General features: G+C 45.1%; 1 protein-coding gene across 4 annotated transcripts in view; it reads left to right on the top strand.

Moving 5' to 3' along the window:
• The window catches only part of LOC109891188 (disco-interacting protein 2 homolog B-A), a 78,581-nt gene that overhangs the window by 39,884 nt on the left and 17,888 nt on the right, over positions 1-20,809 (top strand). For 2 of the 4 annotated variants that reach the window (XM_031825245.1, XM_031825246.1), the window contains exons 3-18: positions 3,098-3,277; positions 5,799-5,987; positions 6,077-6,430; positions 6,511-6,660; positions 8,766-8,885; positions 9,068-9,265; positions 11,464-11,555; positions 12,036-12,146; positions 13,854-13,977; positions 18,561-18,670; positions 18,746-18,848; positions 18,984-19,048; positions 19,132-19,225; positions 19,321-19,440; positions 19,691-19,805; positions 20,028-20,167. In XM_031825245.1, the coding sequence (XP_031681105.1) occupies positions 3,098-3,277; positions 5,799-5,987; positions 6,077-6,430; positions 6,511-6,660; positions 8,766-8,885; positions 9,068-9,265; positions 11,464-11,555; positions 12,036-12,146; positions 13,854-13,977; positions 18,561-18,670; positions 18,746-18,848; positions 18,984-19,048; positions 19,132-19,225; positions 19,321-19,440; positions 19,691-19,805; positions 20,028-20,167 (2,265 nt within the window). The remainder of the gene's footprint in view (positions 1-3,097; positions 3,278-5,798; positions 5,988-6,076; positions 6,431-6,510; positions 6,661-8,765; positions 8,886-9,067; positions 9,266-11,463; positions 11,556-12,035; positions 12,147-13,853; positions 13,978-18,560; positions 18,671-18,745; positions 18,849-18,983; positions 19,049-19,131; positions 19,226-19,320; positions 19,441-19,690; positions 19,806-20,027; positions 20,168-20,809) is intronic. The other 2 variants (XM_031825247.1, XM_020483541.2) reach the window with 1 other exon arrangement.

Here is a 20,809-nt window from a genome sequence, read left to right on the forward strand (position 1 = left end):
TGGGGCCTCATCTTCATTGTCACTTTCCATCCTTGTTGAGGATGGCTCATTGTCAGGCTCAAAAAGCCTCAAATTAGCCCGGATGGCCACAAATTTATCAACTCTTTTATTGGTCAGCCTCTTGCGTGCTTTGGTGTGTGTGTTCCCAAACAAGGACCAGTTGTGCGCTGAGGCGGCTGATGTTGTTGGGATTTGGAGGATGATGGAGGCAACAGGGGAAAGAGCCTCAGATCCACAAAGTCCCTTCCACCAGGTGGCTGATGAGATATGTTGGCACGACTGCCATATTGCATCTCCATCCCAAAGCCCTTGCTTGGAAGTGTACTTCGCCAGACTGCCAAGAACCTTTCCCTCATCCAGGCCAATGTGGCGAGACAAGGTAGTGATGGGACCATAGGTGTTGTTCATCTCTGCACCAGACAGGATGCTCTTGTCAGCATACTTGGGGACCAATATGTACGCTGCGGCTTGTATGGGCTTCAGGCTGAAGTCTTCACGCTTTTAATGTATTTTTAAACAAATCAACAGTGGAGTGGGCAGGGCAGTACAGATTTCTTCTCTTACATCTGCAAGCAAAGTCTGAACATCAGACAGGATGGCATTGTCTTCCTCAATCCGTGCAATGGCTACTGCTATAGGTTTCAGGAGTTTCAGGCTGCTTACCACTCTCTCCTCTTGATGGGGCTGTCCATATCAGTAGACTGTGATATGGACATTTCTTGGAGAGACTCCTTCCCCTCCAGGAGACTGTCAAACATGATGACAACACCCTCCCAATGGGTGTTGCTGGCAGCTTCAATGTGGTGCTTTTATTCTTCTCACTTTGGTTGGTGAGGTAGATTGCTGCTGTAACTTGATGACCCTTCATATACCTAACCATTTCCTTGGCTCTCTTGTAGAGTGTATCCATTGTTTTCAGTACCATGATTCAATGCATTAGCAGCACAGCCAATGGGTGTGATGTGATGGTAGGACTCCTCCACTTTAGACCAAGCAGCCTTCATGTTCGCAGCATTGTCTGTCACCAGTGCAAATATCTTCTGTGGTCCAAGGTCATTGATGACTGCCTTCAGCTCATCTGCAATGTAGAGACCGGTGTGTCTGTTGTCCCTTGTGTCTGGGCTCTTGTAGAATACTGGTTGTGGGGTGGAGATGATGTAGTTAATTATTCCTTGCCCACGAACATTCAACCACCCATCATAGATGATTGCAATACAGCCTGCTTTCTCTATGATTTGCTTGACTTTCACTTGAACTCTGTTGAATTCTACATCCAGCAAATGAGTAGATACAGCATGTCTGGTTGGAGGGGTGTATGCTGAGCGAAGAACATTCAGAAATCTCTTTCAATACACATTGCCTGTGAGCATCAGAGGTGAACCAGTTGCGTACACAGCTCAAGCAAGACATTCATCAGCATTTCCCTGACTACTTTCCTCCATTGAGTCAAACAAACTTCTGATTCCAGAAGGACCATTAGCTGTTGCTATCGATAAGGTGTCTGATTCATCATTTTCACCTCGAATAGAAGTAGAGGGACTTTTCTCAGAGGTTGTGAGCGCTGAGGGAACTTTATGCACTTGGCCAGATGATCCTGCATCTTTGTTGCATTCTTCACATATGATTTGGCACACTATTTGCAAATGTACACAGCTTTTCCTTCTACATTAGCTGCAAGTGAAATGTCTCCACACATCAGATACTGCCCATGGCATTTTCCTGTAAAGATTAGGAAAATAATTAATAAAAATAAAAAATACAATTCCATGTACAGACAAATAGTTAAGCAGTTAGATTAAACAACTCCTTTGTGAGATAATTGTTTTAAAATGAAACATGTATGGAAACAGGTGAATTAACACTCCTCAGTTAGCAGGCTCAAGCAAGCTAAAACCCACATGGTAGCAAAATCTAACTAGCAGAAATTGTTAAGTTAGAAAGGATAAAAACACACTTTGCTTTAGGCTACTATTTACTAGTTAACAAAAAATCATGTATGTCATATAAAATATATTCACCCCACCCAGTATTGTAATCAAAACTTACCAGAAAGCATGTAGTCCTTGGCTTAGACAGTGTAGTAGTGTGGGCTCAATAGCATCTCATTAGTGTGCAAGATCTTGAGAATCAGCTGAACATGTGATGGAAGAGTGCACTGCACATGTGATGGAAGAATGCACTGTGCATGCATTGAATTGGAGATAGTTGAACCAAAATATGCCACAAGAGCTAGAATTGCCTTATGTGTATCCCACAAAAAAAAGTTTCACTGTCATAAGCTAACTTTTTTTAATGAATTTAAGCAACATTTTTAAAAAAATGGAAAAATCCTGGAAATTTACCGGAAGGTTCCAACCCTAATCACAACTAAAGTTGCGTAAATAACTCTAAATTAAACATACAGGAGGACCTTCTTTGTTAACCGCTCAACACAGAATAGCTGCATGTACGCACTCCCTCAAATAGTTTTGGAGAAAATATCCTTTCTGTTTCATTCAGATATGTTCAATTGTATTCTTCATACTATAAAATAATGCCACGGAATTCTAAGCAAATCTTGTCTGCTAAAAGAACTATGTGATATGGCATAGCCACATCAGGGCCTAATATAAGTCAACTCTGAGTATGCTATTCTGTTCTTCTGAAATAGACTACATTTTCTTCATATCATGTTTCTTTAGACCAGTCTAAAGTAAATAATGGATGTATTGTGATGGTGTAGGTTATAGAACATGGATTTATTCGACTTTTCAAAATGGAAATGTTTCAAAGGACTGCATCAGTGGTTTGTAGGCTGTGTGTCGAAGCCCAGAGATGCTAAATGTGTTTATGTTAATTAACGGTCAATTACCGTGAGACTGACAGTTATTTGCTTGACAATCACCAGCTGACAAATTTTCATGACAGCCACAGCCCTAGTCAGGTCAAGGGTCAAGGGAAGAACTGAAAGCATGGAGAGATCTGAGCCCTTTCTGTCTGCATCAATGGAAAGGACATCTCTATAACTCTGTGGTACATTACCTTCTATATACTATGTACTTTGTTTACTGTCTTGTGATCTCCTAATGATCTACTTAATTTTTGTTGTGCTCCCCAGTAGAACCTCCCCCCCCTGCCTATGACGCACATGCTCCTGGTCCTAGCAACGCCTCTGGCTCCACCCATGTTAGCGCTCACACACAGGCTCCTCCCCCCAGCTCCTCTTCTCGCTACCGTGATCGCCGCTCCCGACGACCGCACCGCAGCGGAGGGACCAGGGATGACCGCTACCGATCAGGTGAGCAACAACTTCTATCCTTACATAAGTTTACGTTTTAAATCAACACTTAAAGTCACCTAAGGAAATCCAGTCATAGTCAATAATGTTGAGTTTTTCATTCATGTTAGGTTTTATCTATTCTCTCAGTATTTTCTTTAATTTCGATCAATATAACCAGTAATATAGTTTTGAAGCAGAATCTTGTAATCCCATAATTGTCTCAAATACCAATAAAAGGGCAGCACTGCTTTGAGCGTGTGTGTTAGAGTGTGAATACTGTCTGAGGTCATGTGTGTGTGTGTGTGTGTGTGTGTGTGTGTGTGTGTGTGTGTGTGTGTGTCCTGTTGGGTTGTGGAGAAAGAAAAGTCCCTATACTTCTTACAGTGTTCAGCAGCCCCTCTACAGGGGAGCCCAGGAGTCCAGATCCCTCACATTGTGAGTGTGGAGGGATGTCACGGCTTGGCAATGTGCTGGGCTGTGGAGAGAGCAGGGGGAATACTAAACAGGATGGATGAACTCAGAACCAAAGAATTCTATTGTAGATTCTGAAGATTGCAGGGAAGGATTGTTAGAATGGATCTTTAGATGGTTGAAAAGACACAAAATAACTGATTTCTCTCTCTCTCTCTCTCTCTCTCGCTCTCTCTTGCTCTCTCTTGCTCTCTCCCTCTCTCTCTTTCTCTCTCTCCCTCTGTCTCTCTGTTTCTCTCTCTCTCTGTTTTTCTCTCTATCTCCTTCTGTTACTAGAGGTGCACACAGTGTAAATGTATCCTCCCTCTAGGCAGCTTCATGCTCTACTGTTTCTCTCTCCTTCCACTTCCCTCTCCTCCCTTCCGTGTCTGGACAGCCTCTGCATCAGACTGGTCTCACCTCTCACGTGAGACACACACACACACACTAAATCAATGCCAGTCTGATGTGCCAGAGGGGCTGAAGGACTACCATTGTGTGTGATCTATTGGATCCTATAGGACGGCTGACCAGATAGAGAGAACTGCATGAACGTTTTCTTCAAGTTCCATTTGAAATCTGAAGGGATCTCTGGGGATCTTGCTGGAAGTCCGACTGGATTTGGGGCAAAGCGAAGAAGGATTGGGAAAGAGGGAAAGGGAGTGGTAGCTGGTAGTCAGGTGGAAACAAATAGGATGCAGGGATAATGGAGAAGGAGTTTGAAGAGTATTGAGGAAAAACACAGTTTTATTACTGGATTACAGAGGAATATCAGGGATAGAGAGGAGGGATAGAGTGAGGGGTCAGGGAGAAGGCAAGTCTGGATGGTTTCATCCTCCTTATGATGAACCTGCTGATACCTCAGTCTCATGGGGGGGTTGGAGGAGAGGTACAGAGAAAGGAAGACGGCGAGGGTGTGGGCAAGAGGATGTAGAATTAGCTGTCAGCAATATTATTGATGTTTAGATCCAGAAGGGCTTGTCTTGTGTGCACGTGTATGTAGCCTATATGCATTTATATGGGTGTGTGGAAGGTAGCAGCCAGTGCGTGTGTGTTGCTAGGCTGAGGTGCTTCTAGTGTGTATGTGTGTAGTCTCTGCTATTCATTTCTTGGTTGCCGTGCGGCAACCTCACCTATATCCACAGAGACGCCTCTCGGCCTCTCAAACATATGTGATGGTCATTCTCTCATGTTTCTATGGTGATGAATGATTGGACATGCAGCATATGGGAAGAATGGAAACAGAATAGCAGTCTATATTTAGAAGAATCAAATGTTATCTTGTAACATTCTATAGTGTTGATTAATGTGTTGTTTTTGATGACGGTTTATGTAGATTCTCTTCCATGTAGCTATGTATTCTGATTGTATCTCTCATGAAGATGTGTGTGTGTGTGTGTGTGTGTTGGGTGCATGCTTGCGTACATGACTGCATACCTGTGTGTGTTGTGGGTGCGTGCATGTATGAATGTACAGTGCCTTAAGAAAGTATTCACACCCCTGACTTTTTCCATGTTTTGTTGTTACAAAGTGCGATTAAAAATGATTTTAATTGTCATTTTTTGTCAATGATGTACACAAAATACTTTGTAATGACAAAGTGAAAGACAAATGTGAACATTTATGAAAAAATAGATGGAAAATAAAACATGAATATATCTTGATTAGATAAGTATTCCAAAACATCAAGGGGTGTGCTGTGAATACTTTCTAAAGGTAAGGGATGGGTGAGGATCGTAATAGACCCTCTCTCCTGCACACAAACAGTGGTTTCCTGTTACAGCAGGACCGAACTGGCGTCTCTTCTCCTCTGATGGTTAAAAGTCAAACATCACTTCAGCTTTTGACAGAACACTGATTATCTTTATGCATCAATATCTATGGAATAACGATTATTGAAAGTTCTCCGTCATTGGTAGTTTCACTTAGATTTCAGAAGAAAAAACTCAAGTTTATCAGTGGGTGTTCTCATGTTCAAGTTCTTCCTCTCCATCCCTATCCGAGCATCCAAATTCTAAAGGGTCATTTCTTCCTCTTGCCTTCTTCCCCTCTCTCTCTCCTTCTCTCTCTCTCTCTCTTGTTGCCTCAGATATCCACACAGAGACGGTGCAGGCTGCGTTGGCCAAACATAAGGAGGAGAAGATGGCACTGCCCATGCCCACCAAACGCCGCTCCACCTACGTCCAGTCGCCCGTCATGAACTGCACCCCACCAGGTAGCGTAGGACTGACCCCCTCAAATCAGCCTGACTGCTTCTATTTCCTCAGGAACAGCCTACGTAAGCTTTATTATTAGTACTGTAGAGTTTAATCCTAAGGTCACACGCTCTCTTTCTAATTCTCTCTCTTACGCTTTCTCCTATCTCAGACTCGTCGTCAGGTTCAGAGAATGAGAGTGCTCTGCTGAGGCAGTCGTCAGTGGGAGCCGATTTGGAGGCTCTGGACACTCCCTCTCTGCTGCAGCCCCCGAGTCTGCAGAGCCCTGACTCCTGGATCAACCACTCTGTCCAAGGCTCATCCACCTCCTCCTCTGCCTCCTCCACCCTGTCCCATGGAGAGGGCAAGCCCCAGCCTCAACCATCCCAGCCCCAAGCCCAGCCCCAGTACAAGCCCCAGTATCAGCCCCAGTATCAGCCCCAATATCAGCCCCAGTACCAGCCGCAGTACCAACCACAACTACACCATCCAGTCATAGCTGACATGCTGGCTCACGCACGTATCGGTAAGATATGTCCTCATGATCACAACACTAGAACGTCATGACCTGTAACCCCAGATAAAATCACCCTGCCTTCCTCCCAGGCCCTTCAGAGAACAGTGCCCCCCCAGATGTGGCAACAGCGGCCCCCCAGGCCAGGGACTTCTCTCAGGTGGACCGGCCCAACAACCCTCCCGTGGTCCGGGGGATGAGCCGCGGACAGAGTCACTCCGGCATGATGGAGACAGCCGACGGTAAGAATAGCATCTCTATTAAGGTGTGTGTGTGTGTGTGTGTGTGATGGGTCACGTAGGAGTACGGAAGTGTGTGGATGTGTGAGATTGTGAGTGTGTGTCCTCGTCGATTCATACAATTTTGCATTTTCATTGAAAATAACTTTTTTGAAGTAATAAGTATTTTTTCCTGAATAACTTTTGCTTTCCGACTGGACCATATCATTAACCAAACCATGTTGCTTTCTTTTCTTCTGGTCTTTTTCCACCCTGTCACATGTTATTTTGACTGGCAATAGGTAACAGAAGAGGTAACACATTCCCTATGAGAATATATACACTGAGGGAAAAATATTTGATCCCCTGCTGATTTTGTACGTTTGCCCACTGACAAAGAAATGATCAGTCTATAATTTTAATGGTAGGTTTATTTGAACAGTGAGAGACAGAATAACAACAAAACGCATGTCAAAAAGGTTATAAATTGATTTGCATTTTAATGAGGGAAATAAGTATTTGACCCCCTCTCAATCAGAAAGATCTCCAAGGATGGGACAAGATTGTAGACCTACACAAGGCTGGAATGGGCTACAAGACCATCTCCAAGCAGCTTGGTGAGAAGGTGACAACAGTTGGTGCGATTATTCGCAAATGGGACAAACACAAAAGAACTGTCAATTTCCCTCGGCATGGGGCTCCATGCAAGATCTCACCTCGTGGAATTGTAATGAGAACGGTGAGGAATCAGCCCAGCCCAGAACTACACGGGAGGATCTTGTCAATGATCTCAAGGCAGCTGGGACCATTGTCACCAAGAAAACAATTGTTATCACATTACGCCGTGAAGGACTGAAATCCTGCAGCGTCAGCAAGGTCCCCCTGCTCAAGAAAGCACATATACATGTCCGTCTGAAGTTTGCCAATGAACATCTGAATGATTCAGAACTGGGTGAAAGTGTTGTGGTCAGATGAGACCTAAATGGAGCTCTTTGGCATCAACTCAACTCGCCGTGTTTGGAGGAGGAGGAATGCCGCCTATGACGCCAAGACACCATCCTCACCGTCAAACATGGAGGTGGAAACATTATGCTTTGGGGGTGTTTTTCTGCTAAGGGGACAGGACAACTTCACCACATCAAAGGAACGATGGATGGGGCCATGTACCGTCAAATCTTGGGTGAGAACCTCCTTCCCTCAGCCAGGGCATTGAAAATGGGTCGTGGATGGGTATTCCAGCATGATAGTGACCCAAAACACACGGCCAAAGCAACAAAGGAGTGGCTCAATAAGAAGCACATTAAGGTCCTGGAGTGGCCTAGCCAGTCTCCAGACCTTAGTCCCATAGAAAATTTGTGGAGGGAGTTGAAGGTTCGAGTTGCCAAACGTCAGCCTCGAAACCTTAATGACTTGGAGAAGATCTGCAAAGAGGAGTGGGACAACAAGGGTTTTTGCCACCAAGTACTAAGTCATGTTTTGCAGAGGGTTCAAATACTTATTTCCTTCATTAAAATGCAAATCAATTTCTAACATTATTGACATGCTTTTTTCTCGAATTTTTTTTGTTATTCTGTCTCTCACTGTTCAAATAAACCTACCATTTAAAATTATAGACGGATAATTTCTTTGTCAGTGGGCAAACGTACAAAATCAGCAGGGGATCAAATACTTTTTTCCCTCACTGTACGTCTGTGTACTGTTTGTGCCTTTGTGACTTGTTCTTACCCTCTGTACCATATGATTTTAAGGAGAATAGTAGATCTCTGAAACCAGAACCATCCTCTGAAACGGATGAATCCTCATGTGTTTTCCAATTATGAATCCAATGATTCCTATTCCCATCTACCTCACTCCGACCCTCCCAGTCCTGGTGTAGAGGGAGCCCTTTGTCTACTGGCTTTCGTTCTAAAAATAATTTAAGAATTGACCACTCCCAGGGGCCAGCTTGCAGTGGGGAATTAGGATGTTGATTAAAAACTAGCAGACTGAGAGTGGAGAAATGTTCTGGCGAAATAAGGCATGCCAGAGTTGTGTGTGAAATGAAGGCTTTGTGTATCGGTGCAGGGAGAGAGAGTGTGTGTGTGTGTGTGTGACAGTGTTTGTCGTACCACCCACCCCCCACCCTCCAGGTGTCCCGGTTAACAGCAGGGTGTCCACTAAGATTCAGCAGCTGCTCAACACCTTGAAGAGGCCCAAGAGGCCCCCCCTCAGTGAGTTCTTCATGGACGACCAGGAGGAAATTGTAGAGGGTGAGTCACCATTTATTCTTCAATCAGTAGATCTCTCTTAGCCTGGTCCCAGATCTGTTAGTGCAGTCTTGCCAACTCCAGTCGGCACAAACGGATCACCAACAATATTTTTATTTCCACTGCTCTGTACCAACCTCAAAGGTGCTCTCTGGTTAATACTGCTCCCCCGTCTCCCCCTCCAGTGCCTCAGCCGGACCCCAACACCCCGCGGCCAGAGGGACGTCCAATCATCCCAGTGAAGGGGGAGCCCCTGGGGGTGGTCAGTAACTGGCCCCCTGCCCTCCAGGCTGCCCTGGTTCGCTGGGGGGCCACACAGGGCAAGAGCCCCGCCCTCACCGCCTTGGACATCACTGGCAAACCCCTGTACACACTGACATACGGTAAGAAACTTGGCCCACACACAAACCCCTGTACACACTGACATACGGTAAGAAACTTGGCCCACACACAAACCCCTGTACACACTGATGTACTGTAAGAAACTTGGCCAGCACACAAACCCCTGTACACACTGACGTACTGTAAGAGACTTGGCCCACACACAAACCCCTGTACACACTGACGTACTGTAAGAAACTTGGTCCACACACAAACCCACCTGGACAAGAGGAATACCTATGTGAGAATGCTGTTCATCGACTACAGCTCGGTATTCAACACCATAGTGCCCTCCAAGCTCGTCATCAAGCTCGAGACCCTAGGTCTCGACCCCGCCCTGTCCAACTGGGTACTGGACTTCCTGACGGGCCGCCCCCCCAGGTGGTGAGGGTAGGCAACAACATCTCCACCCCGCTGATCCTCAACACTGGGGCCCCACAAGGGTGCGTTCTGAGCCCTCTCCTGTACTCCCTGTTCACCCACGACTGCGTGGCCACGCACGCCTCCAACTCAATCATCAAGTTTGCGGACGACACAACAGTGGTAATCAACAGTGGCTTGATTACCAACAACGACGAGACGGCCTACAGGGAGGAGGTGAGGGCCCTCGGAGTGTGGTGTCAGGAAAATAACCTCACACTCAACGTCAACAAAACTAAGGAGATGATTGTGGACTTCAGGAAACAGCAGAGGGAACACCCCCCTATCCACATCGATGGAACAGTAGTTGAGAGGGTAGTAAGTTTTAAGTTCCTCTGCGTACACATCACAGACAAACTGAATTGGTCCACCCACACAGACAGCATCGTGAAGAAGGCGCAGCAGCGCCTCTTCAACCTCAGGAGGCTGAAGAAATTTGGCTTGTCACCAAAAGCACTCAAACTTTTACAGATGCACAATCGAGAGCATCCTGTCGGGCTGTATCACGGCCTGGTACGGCAACTGCTCCGCCCACAACTGTAAGGCTCTCCAGAGGGTAGTGAGGTCTGCACAACGCATCACCGGGGGCAAACTACCTGCCCTCCAGGACACCTACACCACCCAATGTCACAGGAAGGCCATAAAGATCATCAAGGACAACAACCACCCGAGCCACTGCCTGTTCACCCCGCTATCATACAGAAGGCGAGGTCAGTACAGGTGCATCAAAGCTGGGACCGAGAGACTGAAAAACAGCCTTCAGACTGTTAAACAGCCACCACTAACATTGAGCGGCTGCTGCCAACACACTGACTCAACTCCAGCCACTTTAATAATGGGAAATGATGTAAAATATATCACTAGCCACTTTAAACAATGCTACCTAATATAATGTTTACATACCCTACATTATTCATCTCATGTATACGTATATACTGTACTCTATCATCTACTGCATCTTTATGTAATACATGTATCACTAGCCACTTTAACTATGCCACTTTGTTTACATACTCATCTCGTGTATATACTGTACTCAATACCATCTACTGTATCTTGCCTATGCCGCTCTGTACCATCACTCATTCATAGATCTTTATGTACATATTCTTTATCCACTTGTACTTGTGTCTATAAGGTAGTAGTTTTGGAATTGTTAGCTAGATTACTTGTTGGTTATTACTGCATTGTCGGAACTAGAAGCACAAGCATTTCGCTACACTCGCATTAACATCTGCTAACCATGTGTATGTGACAAATAACATTAGATTTGATTTGAACCCCTGTACACACTGACGTACTGTAAGAAACTTGGCCCACACACAAACCCCTGTACACACTGACATACTGTAAGAAACTAGGCCCACACACAAACCCCTGTACACACTGACGTACTGTAAGAAACTAGGCCCACACACAAACCCCTGTACACACTGACGTACTGTAAGAAACTTGGCCCACACACAAACCCCTGTACACACTGACGTACTGTACGTTAGTCTTAATCCCCTCACGGTAATATGATTGCTTACATTTAAATAACTCTACTTACTATATAGGGAGGTTCAAGGTCTGGCCCTGGATCATTTATTTCTTATATTATTTTAGGATATGGTTGGTACTATACTGTAGACATGGTGTAGATAGAGTAATCAAAATAATGGAGGGTTATGAAAGGAGGAGTATGAGATTGATTGTCAGAGTGTGCCACTGTTATTTACAATGCCCGCCCTCCCTCTTTCCTCTCTCCTCCTCCCTCCTCCCCTTCTCCCTCCATCAGGAAAGCTGTGGAGCCGCAGTGTGAAGCTGGCCTACACCCTCCTCAATAAACTGGGGCCCAAGAACGAGCAGGTCCTCAAGCCTGGGGACAGGGTGAGACACACCGACTCACACTACTCCTACTTCCCTCTGCGTCGTAATGATATAGCGTCAAAACAGTCCCATAAATTAAAGCTGCAATATGTAACTTTTTGGTCAATCTGACCAAATTCCCATCAAAATGTTTGTTATAGATCTGTCATTCTCATTGAGCACATGTCTAAGAAGCGGTAGATATATTCTATGTGCACTATTTCTATGCTTCCCGTGCTTAAACTTTTCATCTTTTAATTTGATTTTGTACACCAGCTTCAAACAGCTGAAAATACAATATTTTTGCTTATAGAAAATATATTTGATAATGGTTTAGATGGTACAATGATTCGTTACACTACAGAATACTTGCTTGTTTTTTGACATAAACTGAAATGAGGCGAACTATTTGAATTTTAGCAACCAGGAAATGGCGGCGCAATTTCTGCATAGTGGACCTTTGAGGTCCATACATCAACTTAGTTTTTTTTTCTCCTGTAGGTGGCTCTAGTGTACCCTAACAGTGACCCTGGGATGTTTTTGGTGGCCTTCTATGGCTGCCTGCTAGCTGAGGTCATCCCTGTCCCTATAGAGGTACCTCTGTCTCGCAAGGTAAGGGACATGCCATTGGAACTTATTCAAACTGACATTTGACATGCTGTTACAGTGCCTTGCAAAAGTATTCATCCCCCTTGGCATTTTTCCTATTTTGATGCATTACAGCCTGTAATTTAAATTGATTTTTATTTGGATTTCATGTAATGGACATACACAAAAAGTTCAAATTGGTGAAGTGAAATTTAAAAAAATACTTGTTTCAAAAAACGGAAAAGTGGTGTGTGCATGTGTATTTGCTATGAAGTCCCTAAATAAGATCTGGTGCAACCAATTACGTTCAAAAGTCACATAATTAGTTAAATAAAGTCCACCTGTGTGCAATCTAAGTGTCACATGATCTGTCACATGATCTCAGTATATATACACCTGTTCTGAAAGGCCCCAAAGTCTGCAACACCACGAAACAAGGGGCACCATGAAGACCAAGGAGCTCTCCAAACAGATCAGGGACAAAGTTGTGGAGAGGTACAGATCAGTGTTAGGTTATAAAAAAATATCAGAAACTTTGAACATCCACAGGGCACCATTAAATCCATTATTAAAATTGGAAAGAATATGGCACCACAACAAACCTGCTAAGAGAGGGCCGCCCACCATAACTCACAGACCAGGCAATGAGGGCATTAATCCGAGAGGCAACAAAGAGACCAAAGATGACCCTGAAGGAGCTGCAAAGCTCCACAGGAGAGATCGGAGTTTCTGCCCATAGAACCACTTTAAGCCATACACTCCACATAGCTGGGCTTTACGGAAGAGTGGACAGAAAAAAGCCATTGCTGAAAGAAAAAAATAAGCAAACACATTTGGTGTTTGCCAAAAGGCATGTGGGAGACTCCCCAAACGTGGAAGAAGGTACTCTGGTCAGATGAGACAAAAATGTTGCTTTTTGGCCATCAAGGAAAACGCTATGTCTGGTGCAAACCCAACACCTCCAATCACCCTGAGAATAGCATCCCCACAGTGAAGCATGGTGGTGGCAGCATCATGCTTTGGGGATGTTTTTCATCGGCAGGGACTGGGAAACTGGTCAGAATTGAAGGAAGGATGGATGGTGCTAAATACAAGGAAATTCTTGCGGGAAACCTGTTTCAATCTTCCAGAGAGTTGAGACTGGGACGGAGGTTCACCTTCCAGCAGAACACTGACCCTAAGCATACTGCTAAAGCTACACTCAAATGGTTTAAGGGGAAACATTTAAATGTCTTGGAACGGCCTAGTCAAAGCCCAGACCTCAATCCAATTGAGAATCTATGGTATGACTTAAAGATTGCTGTACACCATATGAACCCATCCAATTTGAAGGAGCTAGAGCAGTTTTGCCTTGACGAATGAGCAAACATCTCAGTGGCTAGACGTGCCAAGCTTATAGAGACATACCCCAAAAGACTTGCAGCTGTAATTACTGCAAAAGCTGTCTCTAAAAAAATATTGACTTTGGGGGGGTATGAATAGTTATGCACGCTCAAGTTCTGTTTTTAGGAGTCTTATTTCTTGTTTGTTTCACAATAAAAAATATTTAGCATCTTCAAAGTGGTAGGCATGTTGTGTAAATCAAATGATACAAACCCCCCCAAAATCCTTTTTAATTCCAGGTTGTAAGGCAACAAAATAGGAAAAATGCCAGGGGGGTGAATACTTTCGCAAGCAACTGTATATCTGCTCTGTGATTTACTCCATGTGTCATTGTTGTTCTGCCACCAGGATGCAGGCAGTAGTCAGGTAGGCTTCCTGTTGGGCAGCTGTAGTGTGAGTTTGGCTCTGACCAGTGAGATCTGTCTGAAGGGACTTCCCAAGATGCCCACCGGAGAGATTCTACAGTTTAAAGGTCAGAAGCTGCCTCTATTACTGGCCGTGTTCCAGAGCATCAATGTGAAATCAAATCAAATTATATTGGTCACATACACATGGTTAGCAGATGTTAATGCGAGTGTAGCAAAATGCTTGTGCTTCTAATTCCGACCGTGCAGTAATATCTAGCAAGTAATCTAACAATTTCACAACAACTAGCTTTTACACACAAGTGTAAAGCAATTAATAAGAATATGTACATATAAATATATGGATGAGCGATGAGACGGGCCTGGACATGCGCTGGCTTGAGCAGGGGGATCTTGCATGCGCTGCAGGATTTTAATCCATGACGGTGTAGTGTGTTACTAATGGTTTTCTTTGAGACTGTGGTCCCAGCTCTCTTCAGGTCATTGACCAGGTCCTGCCGTGTAGTTCTGGGCTGATCCCTCACCTTCCTCATGATCATTGATCACCCACGAGGTGAGATCTTGCATGGAGCCCCAGACCGAGGGTGATTGACCGTCATCTTGAACTTCTTCCATTTTCTAATAATTGCTCCAACAGTTGTTGCCTTCTCACCAAGCTGCTTGCCTATTGTCCTGTAGCCCATCCCAGCCTTGTGCGGGTCTACAATTTTATCCCTGATGTCCTTACACAGCTCTCTGGTCTTGACCATTGTGGAAAGGTTGGAGTCTGTTTGATTGAGTGTGTACACAGGTGTCTTTTATACAGGTAACGAGTTCAAACAGGTGCAGTTAATACAGGTAATGAGTGGAGAACAGAAGGGATTCTTAAAGAAAAACTAACAGGTCTGTGAGAGCTGGAATTCTTACTGGTTGGTAGGTGATCAAATACTTATCTCATGCAATAATAGGCAAATTAATTACTTAAAACTCATACAATGTGATTTTCTGGATTTTTGTTTTAGATTCCGTCTCTCACAGTTGAAGTGTACCTATGATAAAAATTACAGACCTCTACATGCTTTGTAAGTAGGAAACACTGCCGATTTTGCAGGTTATCAAATACTTGTTCTCTCCACTGTACATATGAGATGAGTAATGTAGGGTATGCAAACATTATATAAAGTGGCATTGTAGTGACTCCCCATCCCAGGTCCGGGAGCTAATCATCGACTAACACTAATTAGCATAACGCAACGGACATAAATATTCCTATTCTTGAAAATCACAAGTGAAATATATTGAGACACCGCTTAGCCTTTTGTTAATCACCCTGTCATCTCAGATTTTCTAAATATGCTTTACAGCCAAAGCTAGACAAGCATTTGTGTAAGTTTATCGATAGCCTAGCATAGCATTTTGTCCAGCTAGCAGCAGGTAACTTGGTCACGGAAATCAGAAAAGCAATCAAATTAAATCGTTTACCTTTGATGAGCTTCGGATGTTTTCACTCACGGGACTCCCAGTTAGATTGCCAATGTTCCTTTTTTCCAAAAATATGATTTTTGTGGCGAAATAGCTCCGTTTGTTCTTCACGTTTGTCTGAGAAATCGCCCGGAAATTGCAGTCACGAAAACGCCAAAAAATATTCCAAATTATCTCCATAGTATCGACAGAAACATGGCAAACGTTGTTTATAATCAATCCACAAGGTGTTTTTCAAATATCTATTCGATAATATATCCACCGGGACAATTGGTTTTTCAGTAGGACCGATTGGAATAATGGCTACCTCTGTATTTTACGCGAGAATCACTCTGAGAGCATCAGGTGACCACTTGCGCAATGTAGCCGCTTACGGTTATTCTTCAACATAAATGCGTAAAACTATGTCACAATGCTGTTGACACCTCGGGGAATACGGAGAAAAAGTAATCTGGTTGATAGCCCATTCACTGCTCAATAGGGACGCATTGGAACGCAGAGCTTTCAAAAGATGAGCCACTTCCGGATTGGATTTTTCTCAGGCTTTCGCCTGCAAAATCAGTTCTATTATACTCACAGACAATATTTTTACAGTTTTGGAAACGTTAGAGTGTTTTCTATCCTAAGCTGTCAATTATATGCATATTCTAGCATCTTGTCCTGACAAAATATCCCGTTTACTACGGGAACGTTATTTTCCAAAAATGAAAATACTGCCCCCTAGTCACAAAAGGTTAAAGTGACTAGTGATACATTTATTACATCCAATTTTTTATTATTAAAGTAGCTAGAGATTTGAGTCAGTATGTTGGCAGCAGCCACTCAATGTTAGTGATGGCTGTTTAACAGTCTGATGGCCTTGAGATAGAAGCTGTTTTTCAGTCTCTCAGTCCCACCTTTGATGCACCTGTACTGACCTCGCCTTCTGGATGATAGCGGAGTGAACAGGCAGTGGCTTGGGTGGTTGTTGTCCTTGATGATCTTTTTGGCCTTCCTGTAACATCAGGTGGTGTAGGTGTCCTGGATGGCAGGTAGTTTGCCCCCGGTGATGCGTTGTGCAGACCTCACGACCCCCTGTCGTGGGCGGAGCAGTTGCCGTACCAGGCGGTGATACAGCCCGTCCGGATGCTCTCGATTGTGCATCTGTAAAAGTTTGAGTGCTTTTGGTGACAAGCCAAATTTCTTCAGCCTCCTGAGGTTGAAGAGGCGCTGTTGCGTCTCTTCATCCGTGATGTGTATGCCGAGGAACTTCAAACTTTCCACCTTCTCCACTACTGTCCCGCCGATGTGGATAGGAGGGTGCTCCCTCTGCTGTTTCCTGAAGTCCACGATCATCTTCTTTGTTTTGTTGACGTTGAGTGTGAGGTTATTTTCCTGACACCACACTCCAAGGGCCCTCACCTCCTCCCTCTAGGCCGTCTCGTCGTTGTTGGTAATCAAGCCTACCACTGTAGTGTCATCTGCAAACTTGATGATTGAGTTGGAGGTGTGCATGGCCCCACAGTCATTGGTGAACAAGGAGTACAGGAGAGGGCTGAGAATGCACCCTTGTGGGGCCGCAGTGTTGAGGATCAACGGGGTGGAGATGTTGTTTCCTACCCTCACCACCTGGGAGTGTCCTGTCAGAAAGTCCAGGACCAGTCCTCCCGGGTGGCACAGTTGTCTAAGGCACTGCACCGCAGTGCTAGCTGTGCCACCAGAGACTCTGGGTTCGAGTCCAGGCTCTGTCGCAGACTACCGCGACTGGGAGGCCCATGGGGCGGCGCACAATTGGCCGGACAGGGATATCCTTGTCTCATCGCGCACTAGCGACTCCTGTGGCGGGCCGGGCACAGTGCACATTGACCAGGTCGCTAGGTGTACTGTGTTTCCTCCGACACATTGGTGCGGCTGGCTTCCGGGTTGGTTGCGCGCTGTGTCAAGAAGCAGTGTGGCTTGGTTGTGTTGTGTTTCGGAGGACGCATGGCTCTCGACCTTCGACTCTCCCAAGTCCGTACGGGAGTTGCAGTGATGAGACAAGACAGTAACTACTAACAATTGGATAGCACAAAAAAGGGGGTTAAAAAAAAAGGTTTTGGTAGCGGGCCGTGTCAGTGGCACTGTATTGTCCTCAAATCGAGCAAAGAAGTTGTTTAGTCTGTCTGGGAGCAAGACATCGGGGTCCGCGACTGGGCTGGTTTTCTTTTTGTAGTCCGTGATTGACTGTAGACCCTGCCACATACCTCTCGTGTCAAAGCCGTTGAATTGCATCTCTACTTTATCTCTATACTGACGCTTAGCTTGTTTAATTGCCTTTCTGAGGGAATAGCTACACTGTTTGTATTCGGTCATGTTTCCGGTCGCCTTGCCCTGATTTAAAAGCAGTGGTTCGTGCTTTCAGTTTTGAACGAATGCTGCCATCAATCCACGGTTTCTGGTTGGGAAGGTTTTAATAGTCACCGTGGGTACAACATCACCTATGCACTTGCTAATTAACTCGCTCACCGAATCAGCGTATACATCAATGTTGTTGTTCGACGCTATCTGGAACATATCCCAGTCCACGTGATCGAAGCAATCTTGAAGCGTGGAATCAGATTGGTCGGACCAACGTTCAACAGACCTGAGCACGGGCGTTTCCTGTTTTAGCTTCTGTCTATAGGCTGGGAGCAACAAAATGGAGTCGTGGTCAGATTTGCCGAAAGGAGGGCGAGGGAGGGCTTTGTATGTGTCGCGGAAGTTAGAGTAACAATGATTCAGAATTTTGCCAGCCCGGGTTGTGCATTTGATATGCTGATAAAATTTAGGGAGCCTTATTTTCAGAGTACCCTTGTTAGAATTTCCAGCTACAATGAATGCAGCCTCAGGATATGTGGTTTCCAGTTTACATAGAGTCCAATGAAGTTCCTTGAGGGCCGTCGAGGTGTCTGCTTGGGGGGGATGTTAACGACTGTGATTATAATCGAAGAGAATTCTCTTGGTAGCTAATGCCGTCGGCATCTGATTGTAAAGAATTCTAGGTTAGCAGACCTATTATTTGTAGATCAGTCAGCTGTTACTCCGTCACAGCTGACTGACTAAGTAGACTGACTGATCTACAAATAATAATGATTAGTTATTTAGGAAGCCAGGTGGTTTTAGTCATCGAGTCGGCGACTGCAATCTGGTCGATCTCAAACAACTCTTTCATTACGAGTCTCTTTTTAATGAAGTTGATTGGCTGGTGTATGATATTGACTGTCTCTTATAGGCTGGCCTCGGCTAAAGTGGGTGGTGACAGATTCCAAGTACCTCACCAAACCTGGCAAGGACTGGCAGCCCCATATCCCTACAGCGAACACTGACCCTGCATACATAGAGGTGAGATGTGTGTGCACGTGCATATGTGTGTACTCCTAATCTAATCTTAAGTAATTGTGTTTTCTCTCCCTCTAGTACAAGGCTAGTAAGGAGGGCACAGTGATGGGTGTGGCTGTGTCTAAGGTGGCCATGTTGACCCATTGTCAAGCACTGACCCAGGCCTGCAACTACTGTGAGGGTGAGGAACTACTCTATATGAGAGAGGCATACTCTATCGTGAGAGTAAGTTTATGGCATCTGTATGAGGATGATACACAGGGAACAAGTGTTTAAAGGATGCTTCTCATAGGGACGTATCTGTTTCTGTTCTTAGGTGAGACACTAGTGAACGTTCTGGACTTTAAAAAGGACATGGGCCTGTGGCATGGAGTTCTCACGGTGGGAGGATAATAGTTACTGGTAAACTGATTTCATATCATATTTATTTTAGTTTAATAAGTTGTATTTTGTTCTTCTTTCAGAGTGTAATGAACAGGATCCACACCATCAGTGTGCCCTATGCTGTGATGAAGGCTTGCCCTCTCTCCTGGGTTCAGAGGGTCCACATACACAAAGGTAGTTACACCACCTCCACACTCTCTCTCTCTCTGTGTGACCATGAGAACACTGTGAGGTTAATGTACTCATTTGTCCCTCCTCTTCCCCCGTAGCGCGCGTTGCCTTGGTGAAGTGTCGTGACCTGCACTGGGCCATGATGGCACACAGGGAACAGAGGGACACCAGCCTGGAATCACTGCACATGCTCATCGTTGCTGATGGAGCCAACCCATGTGAGTGTGAAATGTAGTCCATGCAGGGAAATGTAGTCTCTGGAAGCCACACTGGAACTACAGGTGGCAGACATGCTTGGAACTGGTCTGCATGGCAACTTCCAGGCTGTCAGTGGGGCTGACATAGAGCAAACGTCCCACATGCAATAGGACAATTGCAAGTGAAAAACAAAGCACTGTATGGTTAGAATAGATTCACTCTAAAAATGGTCAGTGTTGTGAGATGTCTCTATCTGTGTCTCTCCCTTAGGGTCGGTGTCATCATGTGATGCCTTCCTCAACGTGTTCCAGATCCACGGGTTGAAGCCAGAGGTCATCTGTCCCTGTGCCACCAGCCCTGAGGCCATGACGGTGGCCATCCGCAGGTAGGATAGGCCTGATGGGTCTTCTTGGCGAATGTAACAGTTTGTGTTTTGTTTTGCTACTTGGCAAAATGTGTTTGTAGTACCCTGATTTGCCTCTGGACAAATGGGAGTAAATTAAAGTTACATACTGCACCTTCAATGATTGAAAGCATGTATGGATAAAAGGATAGTCTTTCAGCAGTATGTGTATAATTTTCTGTCAAATTCCTGTCCTGTGCCCAGGCCGGGGATGCCGGGGACGCCCCTCCCAGCCAGGGCCATCCTCTCCATGGGGGGTCTAAGTCACGGGGTCATCAGGGTCAATGCGGAGGACAAGAACTCTGCCCTCACCGTGCAGGACGTGGGTCACGTGATGCCTGGAGGTGAGGAGAGGGGATAAGGGGTGCACAGTGTAGAAGAGCGAGAGAAATGGGGAAAGATATCAGGAGGGAAATCCATTTGTATGTGTGTAACTGGCTTAGAAGTCTCAGGTCTGGCTACAGTCACTCATCACGAGAGTGGGATTCCAAATCACCTCCACGGCATGTCCATTTTGTTTCTTTATGTGTAAATAGGTTTCTGCATTATTGTGTGCATCTGACTGTCTCTGTATCTCTGTGTATAGTGAAGCCTGTATCTGTGTCTGCAGCTCTGATGTGTATAGTGAAGCCTGTCTCTGTGTCTCTGTTGTGTATAGTGAAGCCTGTCTCTGTGTCTCTGATGTGTATAGTGAAGCCTGTATCTGTGTCTGTAGCTCTGATGTGTAGTGAAGCCTGTCTCTGTGTCTGCAGCTCTGATGTGTATAGTAAAGCCTGTCTCTGTGTCTAATGTGTATAGTGAAGCCTGTCTCTGTGTCTCTGATGTGTATAGTGAAGCCTGTATCTGTGTCTGCAGCTCTGATGTGTATAGTGAAGCCTGTATCTGTGTCTGCAGCTCTGATGTGTATAGTGAAGCCTGTCTCTGATGTGTATAGTGAAGCCTGTCTCTGCAGCTCTGATGTGTATAGTGAAGCCTGTCTCTGTGTC

Source organism: Oncorhynchus kisutch, linkage group LG5 (genome assembly GCF_002021735.2).
Source record: "Oncorhynchus kisutch isolate 150728-3 linkage group LG5, Okis_V2, whole genome shotgun sequence".
Lineage (NCBI taxonomy): Eukaryota > Metazoa > Chordata > Actinopteri > Salmoniformes > Salmonidae > Oncorhynchus > Oncorhynchus kisutch.